Source organism: Dendrobium catenatum, unplaced genomic scaffold, assembly GCF_001605985.2.
Source record: "Dendrobium catenatum unplaced genomic scaffold, ASM160598v2 fragScaff_scaffold_1482, whole genome shotgun sequence".
Lineage (NCBI taxonomy): Eukaryota > Viridiplantae > Streptophyta > Magnoliopsida > Asparagales > Orchidaceae > Dendrobium > Dendrobium catenatum.
In genome coordinates, this window is record NW_021319944.1 from 68,999 (window position 1) to 91,143 (window position 22,145).

Consider the following 22,145-nt stretch of genomic DNA (forward strand, 5'->3'; position numbering starts at 1 on the left):
TAAGCAGTATAACTTGTGCAATGTAATCAAATGGCTCGGTGGCGGAGAGAGGGGGGGCTAAGGGGCACGTTCCCCCTCACTCAAAATTTTACCTTAAAGAAATTAACTACTAAAACAAGATTCTAAAATTTATACCAGGCATTGAATTGAAAGGAAATTTTTAATGCCTAGAAATGTACTTATCCAATTAGAAATCAACCAAAAAGTTAACAACAGATTTACCTTTATTGCTACCTAACATACATCAAACCGTGATTTTAATTAGTTATGAATCTTTTCGGTCTTGCTCAGCAATTATATATACACATATGCATGTAAAAACAAGGTTGAAGTTGGCCCCCCTAAAAAAATTTATGGCTCCGACATTGATATGGCTCATTGGCAATAGGAGAATAAGGGCAATGCTACACCAAAGACTGCCCCCTCTCAATAAATTTAACCATAAGCCTTCCTGCCTCAGCTGATTTTCCATCTAACAGTAGTTTGTTGCTCACCTTCTGACACAATTTAACATTTGGAATCAAATTTCTCCTGAACATTCTGCAAGCCAATTTATAAGACAGCAGTGGAAGGCCCTTCTTCAGAAAGCAGTCCATCAATATGTGGCAAGTGTCAGCATCCATCTTTGAAGCAGTCCTTAAAACCTTCCCTATAACTTTGTAAGCCTCATCAAGTCTACCAAAACCACAAAGCTTCTCAATAATCTGATTATAAGCAGTTCTAAAACCCTGCCTTGCTAGCATTTTATCCAGCAATTTGAGTAGCTCATCGACACTTCCCTTCGCACAGTACCTGTGGATAACTGTCCTGTAAGTGATAGGTGTGGGAACTAAACCTCTATTTAGCATATTTTTCATGAGCTCTGATGCTTCTTCAAATCTCTCGTTCTTTCCCAATGCATCAATTACAACTGTGTAAGTCACGACATCAGGATGTCTATTACTGAGAAACATGTCATCTAGCAAAGATATGGCAGATACCAGATCACCGGAACGGCAAAATCCATGGATTAATGTAGTAAAGATCACCACAGTAATGGTGCAACCCTTACTTTGACAGTCCTCCATAAACTTCTTAGCTTCAATGGGTTTCCCATCCCTACAGAGTGCATGAATGAGTTGATTAATTTCAATAGGTGTAGGGAAAAATCCATTTTTGATCATTTGAAATACCAGATTACAAGCCTCTGCAAGCTTACCTTCTCTCCTCAGTCCATGCATCACAACACTGTAAGTAATAGCAGTTGGAGTCCACCATTCTTCTTCACTCTTGTTCAGCATATCCTTGGCCTCAATTGAACTACCGATTCGGCACAGTCCATTCAGAAATGCGGTGTAAGTGACAGCATTTGGCTTGCATCCTTTCTTATACATATAATCCATCAACTTTCTTGCTTGATCAATCTTTCCTATGCGACAGAATCCATTGACAACCGCGGTGTATGTCACAACGTCGGGAAGGCGGCCCTTTGTGATCATTTCTTTGACAATATCTTTTGCCTCTTCCATCCTCCCATCCCTACAGAAGGAATGAATAATTGCACTATAACCAACCTTATCAACACGAAAACCTTTTTCCTCTGATTCCTGAAGAAACCCTAGAGCTTCATCACTGTGTCCATGCTTAGAGAGAACATGGATAAGAAGATTGTGAGTTACTTGATCTGGAATCAAATTTGAATCATTCTTCATCTTCTCTAGCAATTCTCTAACTTCTTCAACCCTCTTCTCTTTGCATAAGAAGGTGATCACCGTATAATAACTAATTTTATCTGGAGGGCAGCCTTTAAAAGGCATCTCCCTGATCATTTCCAATGCATCTTCCACCCGGTGAACATCACAGAAGCCCTTGATCAAGCAATTAAAAGTGACAACATCAGGATTAATCCCAACACTCTGCATTCGGTGAAGGAACCTCAAAGCCTTCTCCAACCGATTCGCCATCACAAGCACATGTATTGCTGTGTTGCAGATGACCAGATCTGGGGAGCATCCATCTTTCTGCATTAAATTTAAGACCCTCATTGCACTCCTTAGCTTTCCTGCACGACTATAGGAAACCATAACATTCGCAAAATCTTCTGGCTTACGAGTGATTCCTCTTCTGATCATCAATCTTAGAACCCTCCTTGATGCTTGGCTGAGCTTAGTCTTGCTGAGAATTTCGAGCATGGTGCAATAAACGTCAGGTGAATGCCTGTACCTCCATTGACGATCAGCCCAATGAAAGTAGCTCACAGCCAAGCGCGCATCTGGTTGGGAACACAGAACAGCACTGACCTGAATGGGCTTGAGGCTCCTGAGCAAACTCCGCAGTTCTGCCTCCAGTTTTGGATTCCATGCATGCCGGAGACCAATCAGCCTACAGGTTTCCTTAACCAAAGGATGCCTGGACTCATCTTTTTCCTCCTGGAATCTCTCATTAGACACCCTTTGATCACTATTTCTTTTAAATAAATTCAACACCCCGAACTCGCTGTCATCGCTGTCATCCACGCCATCAGATTCTTCATCAGTTTCACTGCGATCATCTAAATCACACATTTCAGAAAATTCAGATGCTAATCTTCTTCCAGAGCTATGAAAAGGGCCTTCAATCGCTTCACCGGATTCATTGGAATCATGCGAAATATCTGTTCTAGGGTTTGGCTCTCCTTTCCCAGATAAATAGTGATTTTGGCATCCAAGATCGGTCATTTTGCTGAACAGGGCACCAAAGTAAGGGTTTTGCTCGGGACTACCGTCTGACCTGCCGTTCCCACTAGAAGAAGCCGAGGAAAAGAAGGCATTTTGGTTACAAGCAAACGAAGGTGAAGCAAAGCACATACAGAGATTCAAGGACTTGAAGAAGAACTCTTGAGTTTGGGAAAAAACCCTAAAATTGGAGCTTCTCTCTACTCTCCTCAGCATTCCTATGCAAGCAAATCAATGGAGTCGACGAGCCTTGCCTCCAAGAGAAACCGAGCCAGGACTTGGGAGCCAGACTAGAAGCCGGTTACTAATGCGAAGCAACAATTACATAAATAACATTCAAATTTTTATTATTTGGAAGACTAACATTTTCTTACTTTTATTTTTTTTTCCACAAAATATAAAAATAAAAAATTAAATTTTATCTTACAATTTTCATTTTTTATCAAAATGTCAATAATTAATTATAACATATACACTTACATAAATTTAATATTTCTAACAAAGGGCATACATATATTTTTTTTAAAATCAATAAAATTCAAGGGTTATCTATGTAACAAATTATAATGAGTAATACTGCCAATATTTTTATTAGAATAAATGAAAAAACTTAAAATTTGTAATTTGAATTTTGTAGAGTAGGAAATAATTGTTTTATCTTTTTCAATAAGATAAATATAGTTTTAATATATTTTTAAAAAAAAATGATATAAATATATTTTAATTAAAATTTGATAAAAATAAATGTATTTTAAGATAAATATAATATTTTTATAATCAATAAAAAAAATTTCGACTAATATTAAATAAAAAATATTGAATTTGATGTTCTAATTGAAATTTTGATTAAATATTCTCATACAATTATTTTTCTTTTAAGGAAAAAAAAGTTACACACTTAAATTTAATTATTTTATTTATTTATTATAAAATAATTTCTGATAATTTTTAGATGAATAACACATCATTTTTCATAAATATGACACATCTTATATAACAATAGAATTATGCTAAAATTGGAGATGGAGTCTTCTATTATTTTTTTTAAGCTATGGCTTTAGGCCATTAAAGCATTTCACATAGAAAAATTTTAATATGATATTTAATTATTAGAAAACAAAATCGATAAAAAAATTGCCCGAATCTTTTTAAATTAATTGAAAATAAGCCATCATTTTTTCTTGAGTTTCATCCATGCAAGAAAAGATTGATAGAGAGTTAATCATTTCACTTAGCGTTTGAATACTTTCTTCATAATAGAGGTTCAAAACTACTTTGAGAAAGATTTGAGCTTGAAAAGTAAACCTTTTATTTTCTAGTTATTTTGTAATGAGGCACAAGACAACAGTGTGTTTTTTAGAGGAAAGTGAGTTCTCTTTTTTTTTTCTTCAAAAAGAAACCCAAAATTATAAATTTGATGACTATACTATTTTTATCACGTATATGCTCATTTTGTATCATGTCTTTAAGCATAAAGCCACTCATTCACCTAAGCATTCTCATCTCTGCAACACTTAACTTAATATTATACCTTTTTTTTAATGACCAACATTTTGCACCATAAAATCATTGCAGGTCTAATCATAATCTTATAGAATTTTCTCTTAAGTTTGAGTGAGACTTTTCTATCAAACAAGAAGCCCGATACAGTCCTTCACTTCAACCATCTAACTTGAAATATACTAATAATATCCCCATCTATTTCACCATCACTGTCAACAATAGACCTAAGATATCAAAAATACATAATAATTCAAGTTTAACTTAAACTCCCTCCCTTATCTTATCAACAAGAAAAATATCATTCATAAAAAACATACATTAGCGTACAATCTTTTGCAAATATCTAGTGAGAACAATCATATAAGTAAGAGCTGTAATTTGCGTGCCCTCGAATATTCGAAAAATTATTAGATACGGAGAGCGCACCGTGCGCACAAATACTATGTATCGCTACCCAGCGGTACCCAACGATACCAAATGCAGGTATAATACTTATGCGGACGGTTCCGAACCGCACTCCACACTCCGCACCTAATAATCTTCCCAATACTCGGCATATAATTACAACTCTGTTTCATTCCTAATTCTGTTCCTTTTCCGAACCAAAAGACTGACCGGCTCCAGAACAGTAGCGTAGACGAAACCCTCGTCCTCTACCCTCATCGACGTCGATGGCAACGACGAAATCGTGCTACTCTTGGCCAGCGATGCTCGCCGGCGTCCTCTCCGAATCATCCCGTGTCGTATCCGATCACTCCCGTCACTTCCTCGCTCTCTCCGTCCTGTTCCTCCTCCCACTCTCGTCCGTCCTCATCGCTTCCCCCTCTCTCGTCCCTCTCCTCATTCACCGCCGCCAATCTCTCCATCCTCAATCTCTCCTCCGCGAAGCTGCCCCCTCTTCTTCCTCACCCGATCTCACCAGAGCCCTAATTCTCGCCGCAGCCGCCGCCACTCTCTTCCTCCCCATCGCCTCCGCCGCCGTCGCCGCCGTTACACGCAGCGTCAATCATGGATTCTACGGAAGACCGGTTAAGATCCTTCCCAACCTTCGATCGCTACACATCCCCGTTCTTCACCTACTTGCTACCCTCCTGTGCGGCTTTCTTATCTTCTCCGCCATCGTCGCCCTCATCGTCTCTCTCTGCCTCCTGGTCCTCTTTGTCCTCTCAATCCTTGACGTTGAATCTGGTTCCGTCCCCCCATACAGCTTCGCGGCAGGGGTTGCCGCTATCACAATTGCGCGTTTCCAGTTAGAATGGTGCCTCGCCGGCGTAGTCTCCGTGATGGAGTCAAGCTGGGGGTTTGCGCCGCTGAAAAGGAGCGCTGAGTTGATCGATGGGATGCGGTTGGCGGCGATCTGCCTTTGGGTCTTTTTTGGGGCCGGAGCTGGATTTACACTTTGGGGCTTTGGTCTCTGGGAGGTTCCTAGCGGTGGTAACTGGTATGGCGTGATTCCGGTAGTTGGGAAGACCGTGTTAGGTTCTGCCTTGATGGCTTTACTGCTTTTGTACATTTTTGTGACCCACGCGGCTCTATACTTGTACTGCAAGGCGGTGCATGGGGAGCTTCTAGGGGAGATAGTGGAGGAGTTTGCTTCCGAGTATGTTACTTTACCGTTTGACGATAACAGGGTTCCTCATGTTGTTTCTGTGATTCTGCGATGAAACAAAGGAGGCTGTCGTTTATGGTGGTGGTTCATACAGTTTGATGAACTTCTTTGTTTTTTTTGTTTTAAGTTTTTTATCTTTGGTTGTAGGGACGTGTGATGTTTGCGCAATTGCCTCTTGAGGCAAATTGGTGTGCCAAAGTTGCATATATGGTGGGCGACTTCTGTACAAAAATGTTCATGCTTTGGCATGGACAATGCCTACTAATGCTCTTTTCAAATCAGTGTCCTCTTATACTATTACTCTGTAACACCACATTTTGTATGAACTTAACTTTTTTCTAGAAGACTGAGAATTCCGTGGGGGTGGAATATGATTATTAATTCTTTTTGTTTCTAGTTTTATCTACTATGGTAGATTGTTCCTCGATGAATTTCTCAAAGTGCACTTTCACATGATATCAAAGTGCCATTTGAATCTTAGGAGTGTAATTTTCAAAAGAGTTTAGGGTTGTTTAATCATGTATGCTTTTGGTAGGATGGTATTTGAATACTTAATGCACAATTATACTACTGCTGCATCTGCAATAATTATATTAAAAAGCCCATACTTTTGTGTCACAGTTTGAGGAATTTACTGTTTCTCTTTCAATGTGTATCCCTTCAATCTAAATCATATCCTCTTTCTGACGTCACATTTCGTATAAAGTCAAAAACTTTATGCGCTTCTTCATGTTATAACGTTCTCTCATTTTTTCCTTGCACCCCCTTTTCTTTCCATTCTGCTTGCTTGCTATTTTTTTATTTAAACGTTTTGTTTGAGGGAGAAGAAACAAGTATAACAACCTGGGGAAATTTTTAGTCTGGAGGATAAATCATAACTTCATTTAGTTGTTTCTTTATACTCAGCTCTTTTAGGGGCATGTTAAATCAATTGCTACAAGAATGTTTGAATGATTAGGGAATTCAGCGGAGGAATTCCTAGCGGTGGGAGCAGCCGAGCAGGTATGTGATGCTGGTGAATTGCTACAAAAATGGTGCCTCGAGGAATTCCTTGCTGCTCTATCTTTTTTGGCAGGGGAGACTTCAGATTTGAATCATGTCCATTCAAGCATTAAAAACTAGGTAAGAGGCTCAGATTTTCTTTTTAACTTTTCTTTTCATGTCTTGCAAGTTTACTGCAATTGTATTGGAATTACCTAACTGTGTTACGATTGAGCTGGTCTTCAGCTTGATTTTTTCTTGTTCGTATGCCAAATTATTTCTTCCGCTCAGAGTCTCTTCTTAAAATGTACATATATATACAAATAATAAAGTATCATTATGCAACAAATCTTCCATTCGCTATTCTCATCTCTCAGATAAATTAGTATTTTATATTTCCTTCTACTTTGATTTATCTTGTTGTAATTGAATTTTTCTTTGCAATTCTTATAAGCTTGGCTTATTATTTATTAGGAAATTGGCAAATTTTCTTATTATTAATTTAGCATGCATGATTATCGATTATCCTTTTGTAATGTTAGTCCCACCCAGTCACATGACTAGCTCTGTATAGATGATGTGACAATATGATTGCAAGACATGGATTGTTATCCGTCTATGCTATATTTATATATTTTCTTGTAGGTTGAATTACTTCGTCTGGCAATAATTAAATGTTAGGTTGTTAAGGCGGTGCAGGGCACAACCTAGATGACCCCACATGGGCTAGCCCTTGTTTACAGGAGGCGGTTCAAACCGCCTCCCAATGGCTTTACCGCCTATGCCATGGGGCTTTGCCGCCTAAGCCATGGGGCCCACAGCCTTAATTTGGGCTGCCGCCCTAGGTTGGGGTCCATTAGGGGATTTAAAAATTAAAATAAAGATATTTTAGGCAAGGAGAGAGAGGCGACTAGGGCTTAGGAGGCTTATAAATAGGGAAGAGAGGGGAAGGGGTAGGGAGGCTCATGTATTGTGTTCTCTTGGAGTCTCTTGTGAGTTTTGGGCTCTAGACCTAGTGTCTAGAGATTGGGAGAGAAAGATCCTCCTCTTGAATAGAGGATCAATTATATATTTTCTTATGTTTGCTTTGCTTTGAATTATCAAATAAAATCTACGGTTATCGTTGGTTTTTATCAATTTCTTGTTAGTGTTGCTTGCGAACTCAAGTATATTCGATAGGATTACTTTCAAACTCAAGTATTTCCTATCAAATTGGTATTCCTGGGATCAACGACGACTGAATTTCTGAAATTTCAGCAATAAAGTCATGGCCGGAAAGAAGGTGGAGGTTTTGGAAGGTGAGATCCGATAACTCAAATCAGATTTGAAGGGAAGATTTTCAGATTTTCAAAATCAGATTTCTTCCAATAACAAAAAGATGGAAGGAAGGTTCACCGTTATGGAAGAAATGTTAAAAAAATTACTAGAAGTAAAGACCAATCTAGCAACATCGGAAGCAAGGGAAACCATAGACATCCATAGAAGGGGTGGAAACCCTAACACATGGAAGGGGAGAGGAAACCCGGAAGTAGAAATCTTGGGAGGGAGAAGACTGAATGTCTCCTCTAGAACATCTTTCTAGGGAGGTGATTAGCACCGATTTTGAAAGAAGAGTTGTTGATTTTGAAGGGAGAAGAGAAGATTTCTACCACTGAGGAGCAAATTTTGAAAGAAGAAGAGGGGATTTTGACAACATGTTTAGGTACGATCACCAGAGAGAAGACCGAGACAACTGTGGAGCACCTTCTCTTCACAAGATGGGAGAATATGGAGGATTCCGAGGTGACCTAAAGGTGAGAAAGCTGAAGATTCGAGGGCGAGGATGGCCATGGGTGGATCTCCAAGGTGGAATGATATTTCGCCGTCAACAGATTGACGGAGGAAGAGAAGCTAGCGACAACAGGACTATGCTTAGAAGGAACAGCACTGGCATGGTATCAATGGCGTGACCTAAGGCAACCCATCATGAAACGCATTTTTGTGTTTTGTCTCGGCTGTGAACAGTGCGACACCAGTATTGGCATCGCATTATTTATAGAAACCCATTTTTTTCGCTGTTGTGTTACAATAAATATAGAAAGAATATACACATTATATATATATATATGATGTTAGAAATAAAGTTCGGTTGAAGATGAATTACTATTTGATATGACTGTTACTGCATTATGAAATGGAAAATAGGTTTTTCGCTTGAGATGCCCTAAAGCAAGCAGTGGCACCATATCAACAACATTTTTTTTTTTTCCACAAATTGATTCAATGAGATATTTATTCCCTTTAAAATTATATTTTATCATTTGTTGAAATTCTACATTTCAAGGTTATATTGCCTATTATGTTTAGAGACTCAGTTATTTTATTTTAATTTATTTTTTTATCTGTTGCGAGTTTGCTGTAACTGTAATGGAATTATCTTCTGACTGTTATATGATTGAATTGACCTGCAGATTGCTAGCTTGCTTTTGTCATATTCAAAGTATAAATGATTTCTTCTGCTCGATATCCTTTTCTTAAAATGTAATTTTCTTGTTCAGAAGATAAATGTTTTCGTCTGCTCAGTATATTTACTTTTTTTTTGTTTGAAACAAACAGAGATTTACAGTTGCTGAAAATGAGAAACTTAAATGTTACTTTTTTGATAGATAGCTTATTCAATTGTATTTTATCAAGATAGAGCACAAATGACTATTAACAACTAGGTCTTGTCAATTTCACAATAATATATAACAGTTATGAGGGAGAGCCATCACAATTTGTTATAGTACAGTTTATTAAAATTTATTTAAAAAAGTATTATCATCAATGTTGCTATTATCATTATTATTTTTTCAAAGACATTATAATTTTTGTTTATTGTAGTTCTTGATCCCTTGTGTAGATGTAAATGATTGATGGATTATGTTTGGCTGACAACCACTCATAAAACTTATTTCAAAACTAATGAATTGATTCCAAATTTTAAAATTACAGGTGCTAAGTTGTTCCTCGGAAGGGCCACAAGCTATGATATACCCTGATTGTGGTGAGAAGCAGGCAATAGCAGTCTAGGACGTTGGTTTTAAGTGATACATCATAAATTAATTTGATTGTGGTGAAAAGTAAGCAAATATTGGTTAGATCTTAATATAAGATTAGATTTTCCTCATGTAATCTAAGAACTTTAAGTTTGAAGACAAGAGAGTTGGTGGACACTATGACAAGAAGAATAAATATTGCTTATTTACAATAAATTAAATGAAAAGGAGCAAAACCTAGGGATATTGTTGAAGAGTATTGCATGTTAGAAAGGTTAACAATCATAAAACTTAATCTAAGAACTTTAAGTTTGAAGTTATTGCATGTTAGAAAGGTTAACAATGTAAATGAGGTTGAGCTAGTAGTGGATAAAGATTTGAAAAGTAAAATTGTTGATTTAATAGAGTTAGTGATAGGCTGATTATTATTAAGATAATTACTATTAAGGAAATTATGGATGCAGGTAATGCGTATTATCCTCAAATTATATTAGAAAATAGTTTTAAAATCATTTTGGAAAAAGATAGATTAACTAATACAACATATACCTACCAAAGAAAGAATAGTTATGGGAGGTGATTTAAATAAACATACAGGTGTTCTAGTAGAATGTGCTATAAGAGGATTCATGGTGATTTTGAAGTAGAAGATAGAAATGCAATGGGAGAATCCATGATTTTGTACTTACATATGATCTTGCAATAGTGAATATATACTTTTGGGGTTTAGGATTATTCATAAAAGTGGATTAACCAAACCACAAATAAATTTCCTCTTACTTAAAGGCAAGCTTTTTTGTATAGTTTGTAAGATGATTCCAAGAAAAGCCATGGAGCATATAGTAGTAGTTATAGATTTAGAACTTTAGAGTAAAGAATACAACAAAAAAAATTATGGCCCTTGATATGATGCTGGAATTTGGAAGTTGTGAATTGTTAATCTTTCAAGATATATTATTAAAAATGACAAATTGAAGTTCTTGTGTGTGTGATAAGATGGTTTTTTCTATTAAAATGATTGTTATAGAAGTTTTAAGAAAGCCTGGAGGGAAATCGTGTGCTGATTAGAAGACTTGGTAGAGTGAGGAGGTTTAAAAGGTTTTTGTAGAAAAAAATGCGCTTTAAAACTGTAGTGAGCTAGAAAGCTAGACTTCTTGAAAGAGAGTACAGAGTAGTGAGTAAAGCAAAATCTATTATTTTTTATGATTTATGTTATAAGTTAATGAAGGAGAAAATGAGATATTAGAATACCTAAGATACAAGATTAGAGATCTAGGTATTTTTGTCAAGCTTGAGGCATTAAAAGTGAATATAGTAGAATCTTGATTCTAGATAAAAATATCAAGAAAATATGAATTTTTTTTTTAGAAATTACTAAATGAGTGCTTTAAGGATGAAATTATTTTGGAAAAGCATATTAAAAAAGATAATGAAGTATATTATAGATTAATCCAAAAAAGTGAAATATAATTAACTCTAGAAACATGCATACATATAAGACTATAGGCCAAGATGAGATATCTATTGAGTTTTGAAGAGTTATAATGGATGTTATAGTGATTTGATTATCAATTTTTTTCAAATAAAATTTTGAAGACTAAGAGGATATTAAATGATTGGAGAAGAAGCAACCTATGATGCACCGACACTACTCCTCAAAAAGTCATACAGTGTCCGACACGACACACATTCGACACACCTCCGACATATGTCAGACACATAAAAAATGTGTCATATTTTAAAAAATATTAAATATAAATTGGACAAGTCTTAAATATTTTATATTTTTTTAATATAATTTATTGCATTTAAATTTTTTATTTATTTAAAATATAAAATTAAATTTCTTATTTTCTATTCACATAACCAAATCAATCGCCCACACTCAATATCCCATTCATCAAATATTCTTATTTTCATTTCATTTTTTGCGGGTAATTTAGTATGCTTGATATTAATAATTATTATCGCATATTATTATAAGGTATGTTGGTGCCTAGGTGTGATATGCTTAAGTATCTTGGTTCTATTATACAAAAAATAATGATATAACTTGTAGAGTTAAGAATTGATGGTTGAAGTAATATGATAGAAAGGATATTGTTATGGCTTAAATATAAATTTTATAAAACCCCAATTCGATTGAAGATGTTATATAAATTTTGGATGTTGCATTGTGAAAAAATATTTATATCTAAGTTGAATGTGACAAAATGAGAATGCTAAGATAAATTCTAAATGTACCATAAAATTATGGTGGATGAATTAATCATATTAAATTTAATGTTAAGAGTAAAATCTATTGAAACAAAGTAATTGAAAACAATTTTAAGTGATTTGGATATATACAACAAATAATAAAAAATGCATCATTAGATGGGTTGATGAAATTAGTGTTAGAGGTTTGGAAGGAAAATGGTAAAAGGGTACATGCGTTGAATCCAAATTTATTCGTGGATAACACCTGACCTTACTAGAAGATGAACTCTGAGAGGGGCAACTTGGGAACTTGTGTGAGAATGGAGAAACATTTCACTGGAAAAAGTTTGCAGTAGAAGGGCTCAGGAGGCTCAAAATCTCATTGACTCAAAAGATACAAAATGCGCATTAACCCTTTATTTATATGGATTCAAGAGCTATAAGAAATGCTACATTTTGAAAAAATAAAAAAAATATATTGATTTAATAACTCTTAGTACAAAATTTGGCTAGCTGAATGGTGAACGACGCTATATAGCCTTGGTGATTTGCCTTTATGTGAGTTCAACAGTGTTAGTGTGCATGGGTGAGTCTGTAGGCGAGCTCCAAGTTGAAGTGGCTTGTGGCTAGTAGGCATCCTGGAGTCGGTGGCGACATGTAGGGGTGGAGCTAAAAATTTTTATTAGTGGGGGAACAAATTGATGATTTCTAAAGTGCTTCAACTTTTTTTAGGTGTTGTACCAGGCAAGCTGAGAGTCTCGTTGGTAGGCTCTTTCCTGTTGTTGGGGTTGGCGACCATTTATGATGCACCGACACTTCTCTTCGAAGTAGCGTGCAGTGTCCGACACGACACACGTCCGGCACTCCTCCGATATGTGTCAGACACGTCAAAACGTGTCTGATTAAAAAATATTAAATATAAGTTGGACACATGTGTCTTAAATATTTTATGAATTATTTTAAATATAATTTCTTGTATTTAAAATCTTTATTTATTTAAAATATAAAAATTAATTTTTTTTATTTGCTATCCACAACACCAAATCAATCGCCCGCACTCAATATCACATTTATTGAATATTCTCATTTCCATTTCTCTTTGGCGGGTTGCAACTTTGATTTTATAACAATGTCCGATGTCATCTCAACATCGACATCTGACGTCATTACAACATCGACATTTCAAAATTATCTCCACATCAAAGTCTGACATTGTCTTGACATTGATGCTTGACGCTAGCAATTTCTACACCCACAACTTGACAGCTCATCTTTGTCTGACGTCTTTTTAACATTGATGACCAACGCTCTCTTAACATCGACGACAGACACCCTCTTAGCATTGACGCCTAATACTTACTACATAACATCGATGCCCGACTCTAAACATAATTTTCGACTCCTCTCTCGATGTTTGATACATGGCATCGACGCCTAACTCTCGACATCTTAATATTAATCATTTTAAGCATAAAATCTAGTTCAATAGCATTCAACATGAACAAATGGAAAATGAGTATTTATAAACCCAACCCAAATAGTTGGGATGGCGCTAATTTCAATGATGATGAGTTATGAGAGGGAGGGATTGATTTGCTGAAACAAATAAAGTTGAACAATGGAGGTATTGGCTGAAACAAAGAAAGATGAACAATCGGTGAAACTGCGTGACCTATGTATGGTATACAAGTTTTAATGATAGGAAAGTAGGCAACTAATAAAATTGTGTATAAAGATGAGGGTATAGCCCAAGTACAAATCATATCATATAATGTAATACAATATGATGGAGTTAAGGGAGGGAGGGAGGTTACTTATGCTGGCAATGCTTAAAAGTTCCAAGTTCATGTTGTTCCTAGGTCATTTTATAAATTCTTGGAGGGAGGGAGGGAGGTTACTCAAGCTGGAAATGCTTATATGTTCCAAGGTTATTTAAATTCGTAGAACTTTAAATCTCACCTATGAACTGAAGTGGGAAAGGCAAAGTAGTTTTTGAGCTAATTATTATAATTGGTTTTTGTATTGAAGCTTTAGTAATATTAATCAATTGTTAAACAATAGTTTAGCTCATTTATTTTTTAAACGGAAGAACCTCTTATAATGCAGAATCTAGTTTAACTCGTGAAGGTTGTTGATGACACCTATCACCCTGACAAAAAACACGAGGCTGAATAGGGAAAGTCAGGCAGAAGCTTACATGCTATGATGGCTTGTATATTAAGCCACTGTTTCTTTTCCTTCTTGTTTTCCGCTTGATTTTTCTCCTGCTTTTATCGCTCATAATACATGGTCATGGGTGCAGTTTATTTCATGATACTATCTCTCATATTTTCTTATCTCTTGCTGTTATTGCTCATAATACATGGTGCAGTTTATCTCCTGCTGTTATCACTCATGATACTTCTGCAAGATCCTACTGTATTTCATATGGATACTGGAATGCGCCAGTGATATTCGAGTGAAATACTTCTTGATTCCTTCTACTTACAATTTGCCTACAATTGGTACGTCTAAATATGCCTAACTATCAAACATATGGCTATTCTACTCGTTTGAAACAATGAAGTGGACCCCATGTCCCATATGCCATATATTATTGAACTCCAAATGGTACAACAACAACAATAACAACAAGCCTTTATCCCCACTATGTGGGGTCGGCTACATGAATCCTTTTTATCCAATATATTCGATTAAGAGTCGAATTTACATTTAGATCCAATAAGGAAAGGTCATTTCTAATATTTTCTAACTAAGACTCTTAGGCTGCCTCTATCTTTGTTAACATAGATTAAGGTTTCGTTTGGGACGGCTTTTTTACTGCTTTTTGAAACTTTATAGTATAAAAATTTTAATGTTATAATAAAAAGTTGCCTTAAAAAGCAGTAAAAAAACCGTTTCAAACGAAGCCTAAATTTAATAAGCATGCTATTTTTATGTGTTTTTACTGAGTTTGGATGCATATGAATAAGCATGCTATGTTATTGTTGTCATGTCTGTGTTCTTCCACATTCTTAAACAGATGGCCATAAATATTTATTGTTTCATTGATATACTTACATGTATGTGTATTTGTCAACATGTATATGCATATACATACACACAATAGTCAATTTCCTTATGTTAGAAGGGATGGTGAAAATTAAAAAAAAAAAAATAAAAAAAAAAAAAGATCATATTACAAAAAACACGAGGCTGAATAGGGAAAGTCAGGCAGAAGCTTACATGCTATGATGGCTTGTATATTAAGCCACTTTTCTTTCCCTTCTTGTTTACCTCTTGATTTTTCTTGGTCTGCCATATTTTCTCATCTCCTGCTGTTATCGATCATAATACATGGTCATGGGTGCATTTTATATTTTCTTGATACTTTTGCACTATACTGGAATGCACTAGTGATATTCAAGTGAAATACTTCCAGATTCCTTCTACTTACAATTTGCCTACAATTGGTACGTCTAAATATGCCTAACTATCAAACATGGCTATTCTACTCGTTTGTAACATTGAAGTGGATGCCATGTCCGATATGACATATAGTATTGAACTCTAAATGGTACAACAACATCGATCATTTATCCCGCTACGTGGGGTCGGCTACATGAAAGTTTTTTCTCCAGTATGTCCGATTAAGAGTCAAATTCACATTTAGATTCAATAAGGAAAAGTCATTTCTAATATTTTCTAACCAAGACTTCTTAGGTCTGCCTCTATCTTTCTTAACATAGATTAAGGTTTCGTTTGGGATGGCTTTTTTTACTGCTTTTTGGAACTTTATAGTAAAAAAAATTTAATGTTATAATAAAAAGTTGCTTCAAAAAGCAGGAAAAAAACCGTTTCAAACGAAGCCTAAATTTAATAAGCATGCTATTTTTATGTGTTTTTACTGAGTTTGGATGCATATGAATAAGCATGCTATGTTATTGTTGTCATGTCTGTGTTCTTCCACATTCTTAAATAGATGGCCATAAATATTTATTGTTTCATTGATATACTTACATGTATGTGTATTTGTCAACATGTATATGCATATACATACACACAATAGTCAATTTCCTTATGTTAGATGGGATGGTGAAAATTAAAAAAAAAAAAAAAAAACAGATCATATTGGTAGTTGCAAAATGAAGTATATAATTTTTAAAATTTTATTTCTCCATAGTACAGTCTAAAAGCTTACATAATCCTTTTCTCACAAACATAATAAAACAAATCAAGCAAAATACTTTTTATTCTTATTAATCTCACCATAAAGTTGAACTAAAAAGTCATATCTGAGACAACACATTCATCATATATTGATGTGGCCTGCACAGAGCTTCAAGATGCTTAGCTCTCGGCATTGTAAGTCCTGACCCTTCCGTCATGTCCACCTCTTCTGCTCCAATCCTCTTCCACTCAAAGCATTGGATTAGAATCCCCAACACTAATCCAATCTCCTTCAATGCAAGCCCTTCTCCCGGACATCTCCTCCTCCCCATCCCAAATGGCATCATCGTCATCTTCGACCCTTCTTCTTCCTTCGCATTTTGAAATCTTTCGGGGAGAAATTTGGTCGGTTCAGACCAAATCGCAGGATCTCTATGGATTTTATGAACATTTACTAAGAGCAGAGTTCCTCGGTCCACGGCGTAGCCTCCGATCTCGCAGTCCTCTCTTGCTACGTGAGGGATGAGGAGAGGGGCGACGGGATACAGACGGAAGGTTTCGTTGATGATGCAGTGGAGGTATGGAAGTTTGATGAGATCTGATTCTTCGAGGAGGCGATCATGTCCGATTTGGTCATCGATCTCTTGCCTCGCCTTCTCTAATTTGTCGGGATTGTTTAGTAAGAGAGACATCGACCATTCTATTGTGTTTGATGAAGTGTCTGTGCCCGCTGCGATTAAGCTCTGATAAAAATGAAGAGAGAGAGAGAGAGAGAAGAAATGATTGGAAAAGCTTTCAAAGAAATACAAAATGATTTCATTTTATTGCAGGATTGGTCATTGCAATTTTTTTTTTCTTCATTTTTTTAATAGCGGCATATGGGTTGGTCATTGCAAATAAATCCATTGTAATTTATTTATAGAGCTGACAAAATTGGGTGGTATTGACCCACCTAAAATTGGTCTTGTATTATTCGGGTTGACCCTAACCCAATCCGTTTTTGAAAATAGGTATGTTTTTTGGACCTGAATTGAATTGACCCGTAAGTCTTAAACCTCATTCCCATAACTCACGCGCTTGTTGAGCCAAATCCCATAACTTAGTGGTCCAGTCCTCCAGCAGCAGAGAGGCGCGACAGTCGGAAGGCGGCAACATGATAACAAGCACGCGGGCCAGACAACACTACTGATGCTACACAGGCAGCCGGGGCAGGCGACTGGTAGGCGATGCGGGCAGACGCCGACAAGGGCTGTCAGAGAGGGCAAACATGTTTTTCCGGGTGATTTCAGAGTTTCCGGGTCAACTCGAACCTGACTCATTTCTTTAAATGAGTTGATTTTTTGAACCTAAACCTGACCTGTTTTGGGTCCAAACCGAAATTTTCGAGTTGGATTTTTGGGTTGGGTCAATATTATTAGGTGCCGAGTGCGCACGGGGAAAATCGTCCCACACAAGTATAGGGTACCCAGCTAGGTACCACTCGGTACTGCTGGGTACCGCTTGATATCCTGTGCTTGTGCGGATGATGTGCGGACGGTCCACACTTTGCACCTAATAATTTTTCCAAATATTGGCACCCCTACTATTTGTCAAATGAAATATTAAATTCAATTGTCAAATCACTCTTTTTTTTATTAGGGTTTCATCCGGAGCATGCAATATTTTTTATAAAAAAAATTTTGAATTTAAATTTTTTTCTTAGAAAAGTGTTTCATAAAATAATAAAAATTTATCTCAAACGTAAACTTCATATTTTAAAGTTTAATTATTTTAGGCATTAGCGACATTTCAAAACTTCAACATCTTTTTTTATAATTATGAAACCGGCCACCAGCTACAATAATTAATTAATTATTTTCTAACCAATTGCCAACTGTTAAAAATATATATGAGAAAACTATGAAAAATATTAAAAAATTTATCCGCAATGTAATTTAGTAAAAGTTTACTTCTGCATTTGAATTTTTTACAAATTTGATGAATATTTAAAGAATTATGTTATTTTCATTGAATTTAAAATTTTAATTTTTATAAATATGTCATTGTGATATACTTTGTTCATATTAATATATAGGCCAGTTTTTTTTTAAAAAAAATATTTTTTTATTATAAAAATTTTATTTATTATCAAATCAAACCTAAATTGATCAAAGTGATAATTTTTCATTACAAACACAATTTTTTTGTGTTAATAAATATTATCATATTTATATTTCAGCTCTCCCTACTTTTTTTTTTTTTTAAATATGTAGGGATTGGGGCGAAAAAAAAATAAAAAACCAAATCCAATGAGAACTTACATTAATAAGCGATTTAATGAAGACATCAGTGTACTGCTCCGGCTGTTCGTCCTGTAAAGAGAGCAGAGCATCAATCATGGTTTTATGAATTTTCTGCTTCTGCTTCAATCCCCCTTCTTTTTCTTCTTCTTCCTCCTCTTCTCTTCTTCTCATCTTGTGCTCTTCTATAAGTGACTGAACAATTTCATCCCTGTACTTGTGATATCTCGCCAACTTTTTATCCACTTCTCGACGTGCAAACCACCCGATCGCCGCCGGCAAAAAGTCTCCGACGTTGTTCGCGCCGGTAAGCGAGAAGATCTTCTCTATCACGTCCTTGAAATTATGCGCCTCCTCCTTTTCACCTTTCTCCCCATAATACCTCTTCCCTGTTACACATTTGATAATCGATCAACGAAAATTGATAACGAATTTCGAGTTAAAAGTTCAGAACCTGCTATAATCCTCATCATGACATTCATTGCAAGCCCGAACAAGCTTGAACTGATCTCCACTTTCCCCGAGGAATGGAAGAGGCTTCGGGCCAGGGATCGAGCCTCGTCCGCCCGAATATCGGAGAAGAAGGCGAGGCGGGGGCCCGAAAGAGCTTCGACGGTGGCGATTCGGCGCATTTCGCGCCAGTGGGGTCCGTATGCGGCGAAGGGGAGGCTGGTGTGGTTGTAGGTTATGACGGCCATGGAAGGGAAATGAGGGCGGTCTGCGAGTGCGATGTCGTTGGTGGTGAAGCATTCATTGGCGATGGAGGCGGAGGAGACGATGAGGGCGGGATGGTTTCCGAAGCGTAGGAGGAGGATCGGGCCGTGCTGGGTGGAGAGACTTGCAAGAGATTGGTGGAGGGGTTTCTGGAGAAGGTGGAGGTGGCCGAGGATGGGAAACGAATTAGGAGGGCTTGGAGGCGGCTTCTTCTTCTCCCTCTTCTTGTTCTTGTTGGTTATGAAGAGTTTGATTACGAGGAGGAAGGAGAGGAAGAGAGCTAAGCTGGTGAGGATCTTCATGGCGTCCATGGCGGGAGGAGGAAGAAGGGGTTCTGTATGGGAATCGGTGGCTTTAGCTTGTTTAATTTATAGGCAAAATTCTTAAACAGAACGTATTAATAATTTAATTTAAAATTAAAGGGAAAAAAAGTATATTATAATATATATTTTTTAAATATAAGTCAGGTTGAATAAAAAAATATTAAGGCTCCATTTGACACTATTTTCTTACTATTTTTTAAAATAATTTTTTAATATTTTTTTTAATTAATTATTTTATATCTTTTAATTAGAGATATAGATTTTGTGTCTGATACTGTGTTAATCAGATTTTAGCGAGTCATGCCGACTTGTGAACTTGCTCAAGTTCGACTCGTTAACAGGCTCGACGAGATGAGTCGAACTTAACAAGCTCCTGAGTCGAGCTCGAACAAGATATCGAGCTCGATAGGCTTATTGAGCTCGAGTTCGAAAAATCCTTCGCTGGACTCAATTACTCGTCGAGAGGCTTCGAGGGGAAGCAAAAATGCGGGATCAGACACTGGAGCTTGGGCGGGTGGGAAAACAAAACTGTGGACATGAAACTCTATACAGACGAGGCTTAATTGCGTGCGTCAGATAAGGAACATCACTACTTGCGAACACATGAGCTCATCGGCACTACTTGCTGACACGGAACTGCTCGATGAGCTCATTTTCCCCTGTCGAGTCGAGCTTGGTATTTGGCAGTTGAGTGAGGCTCAAACACTCCCTCACTTGATCTCAACTCGACTCATTTGCACTTCTACTTACCAGCAAATGCTCATAGATTTGATTCTGCATAAGCTTCATTTATGACTCTTTTTTATATATTTCTTAAAGTAACTTTTTAATTAAAAAAAATTAAATTTTTTTTACTATAAAACACTTCCTTAATAAACAATAAGAAAATAGTCCAAAGACATCCATTGTAAAATTTGTCTTGATTTAAACCATTCTCATGAACACATGAATTTAGGCATGAGCTCGTTGGGTTGATGAAAGAATAGATTTTTTTAAAAAAATAAAAATAGATTATTACGTATGCGATTAGGTGTATTTTTTGGCTATAAAATCACACGTCACGGCCTGCGATATATTATAGATTCCCACATGAAACTCATGAGAAAAGAAATTTCTTTTAAGTAAAACAAATTCGTAAAATCCTCTTTTACTAATTTATCCTCTAAAGGTTTTTTTTTTTTAATTTTTTTTTATTGAACTTATTGAGAATGTGATAAGATAAGATTATTTTTATTTTTTAATACACATAAAAAGAATGAACTTACTTATGGTTTGCATAAATTAATAAATAAGATTATTTTTATCCATAATTTTTTACTTAATCGAGCAAGCTCGTGAGCTCGATGAGCCTCATCAAGCTCGAGCTCGAGCTCGAGATTTGATAAGCTCGTCTCGTGAACTCATTAACAAGTCAAGTCCGAGCCGGCCCGCTAGTCGGCTCGACTTACACTCTAATATGAAAAAACTTGTATGAATGTAGAGCTACTCAAATCAGCTGATCTTTTATTCTGTACGGATACATGACGGGAGAACCGTCCGGTTAAGCACTAGGTACCCAGCGGTACCTAAGGATTTCGAGTGCGGGTACCGAGCTGGGTACCCAGCAATGATGTGACGTAGAGCATTTTTATTGGTCTCCGAATGCCCTCCGCATTCCGCACAGAATAATAAATCCAAATCAACAGTACGAATAAGAACAAATAATTGCTTACAATCATGAAATTAAAGCTGCAATAATTATATGCCTTATTTTAAAAGGTTTTATATCTATGCTGCCTAACTGGTTTGCCGAAGAAGATCAATAAAGAGGACTCGGCGTTTTAAGGCTATCAAATTTGCTGGCAGAGTTTATATATAGACCAAAGAAAACAAGTTCGGCGGCTCTCCCTTTCTCAAAGGTCTCAAACTATTGATATATGATAGTTGCCGCAAGAAGAATATCTGATCCAGAACCTATTTGCTTCCATGAAATCTGCAAGAACTGTCACAATGAATGAAAACCAGTAAAATGTATTTTATGAAAATATATTTATTAAATTATATCATTTAGTCGAATATAATTATAATTTTAAAATTCCGTTTTGAATCGGGTCGGGTCCGGATCGAATTTTCGTGTCGTGTCAAATATTGACACCCCTAACTATTTTCATGATTGATGAAAGCATTAGTTCATCATTAACGTGCAATAAGCACATTGCAATAGGACAACGAAGAGAAATTAAGAAGTATATCAGGGATTTGAATAGTTGTAGATATTGTGCATGGAAGACGATGGGTTATGGGCGTGAAAGATGAAGGGTTAGCGCGAAGCCCGTGCGACTTCAGATCCGACAGGAGGAGAACAATTCTTCTTCACGCGAAGCCCGAGCTACTTTCAACTTGGAATTTTTATTAGGTCTAAACACCTGACGTAGCTCTACATCCCGACGCCAATAACATGTCGCCACGTGCTCCTACTCTTTACCGCGCGGCCCGACGACCCGACCTGGACCGGAACCCGGTATTGCTATGTTTGTGTATTGGTAGGTATTGCTTGACAATAACGAGAAATACTACTCTATCAAGACCAATACCGAGCAATACCCAGCAAAACCGGGGTATTACTCGGTATTGCTAGGTATTGGTCTTGACACAATGATATTTCTCATTATCGAGCAATACTGAGCAAAACCTATCAA

At 36.4% G+C, this 22,145-nt stretch overlaps 3 protein-coding genes across 4 annotated transcripts; 1 reads left to right on the forward strand and 2 right to left on the reverse strand.

Annotated features, from left to right (window-relative positions):
- Window positions 1-141: 141 nt before the first annotated feature.
- On the reverse strand, window positions 142-3,004 carry LOC110112136 (pentatricopeptide repeat-containing protein At5g41170, mitochondrial). Of its 2 annotated transcripts, XM_020844233.2 has the most exons (2): window positions 2,874-3,004; window positions 142-2,760 (listed from the first exon to the last, which is right to left on the reverse strand). In XM_020844233.2, exon 2 carries the CDS (start codon window positions 2,694-2,696, stop codon window positions 405-407), a length of 2,292 nt encoding a protein of 763 aa, XP_020699892.1. In that variant the 5' UTR covers window positions 2,697-2,760; window positions 2,874-3,004; the 3' UTR covers window positions 142-404. The 2 variants fall into 2 exon arrangements, with proteins under 2 accessions (XP_020699892.1, XP_020699891.1); XM_020844232.2 differs by having other exon boundaries at window positions 142-2,988.
- Window positions 3,005-4,766: 1,762 nt separating this feature from the next.
- Window positions 4,767-6,201, forward strand: LOC110112137. Its single transcript, XM_020844236.2, has one exon. It carries the CDS (start codon window positions 4,868-4,870, stop codon window positions 5,858-5,860), a length of 993 nt encoding a protein of 330 aa, XP_020699895.1. The 5' UTR covers window positions 4,767-4,867; the 3' UTR covers window positions 5,861-6,201.
- Window positions 6,202-16,127: 9,926 nt separating this feature from the next.
- LOC110112147 (cytochrome P450 81E8) lies at window positions 16,128-19,492 on the reverse strand. Its single transcript, XM_020844252.2, has 3 exons — window positions 18,885-19,492; window positions 18,452-18,819; window positions 16,128-16,894 (listed from the first exon to the last, which is right to left on the reverse strand). Exons 1-3 carry the CDS (start codon window positions 19,453-19,455, stop codon window positions 16,271-16,273), a joined length of 1,563 nt encoding a protein of 520 aa, XP_020699911.1. The 5' UTR covers window positions 19,456-19,492; the 3' UTR covers window positions 16,128-16,270.
- Between the last annotated feature and the right edge of the window lie 2,653 nt (window positions 19,493-22,145).

What these genes read in the sequence shown, in the direction of transcription:
- LOC110112136 (XM_020844232.2), bottom strand. Translation starts at nt 2,909, where the DNA reads ATGCTGAGGAGAGTAGAGAGAAGCTCCAATTTTAGGGTTTTTTCCCAA.
- LOC110112137 (XM_020844236.2), top strand. Translation starts at nt 4,868, where the DNA reads ATGGCAACGACGAAATCGTGCTACTCTTGGCCAGCGATGCTCGCCGGC.
- LOC110112147 (XM_020844252.2), bottom strand. Translation starts at nt 19,455, where the DNA reads ATGGACGCCATGAAGATCCTCACCAGCTTAGCTCTCTTCCTCTCCTTC. An exon ending in CATGATGAGGATTATAGCAG is followed by an intron (nt 18,820 to 18,884) that starts GTTCTGAACTTT and finishes AATGTGTAACAG; the next exon opens with GGAAGAGGTATTATGGGGAG. An exon ending in TCATTAAATCGCTTATTAAT is followed by an intron (nt 16,895 to 18,451) that starts GTAAGTTCTCAT and finishes CATTTTTATCAG; the next exon opens with AGCTTAATCGCAGCGGGCAC.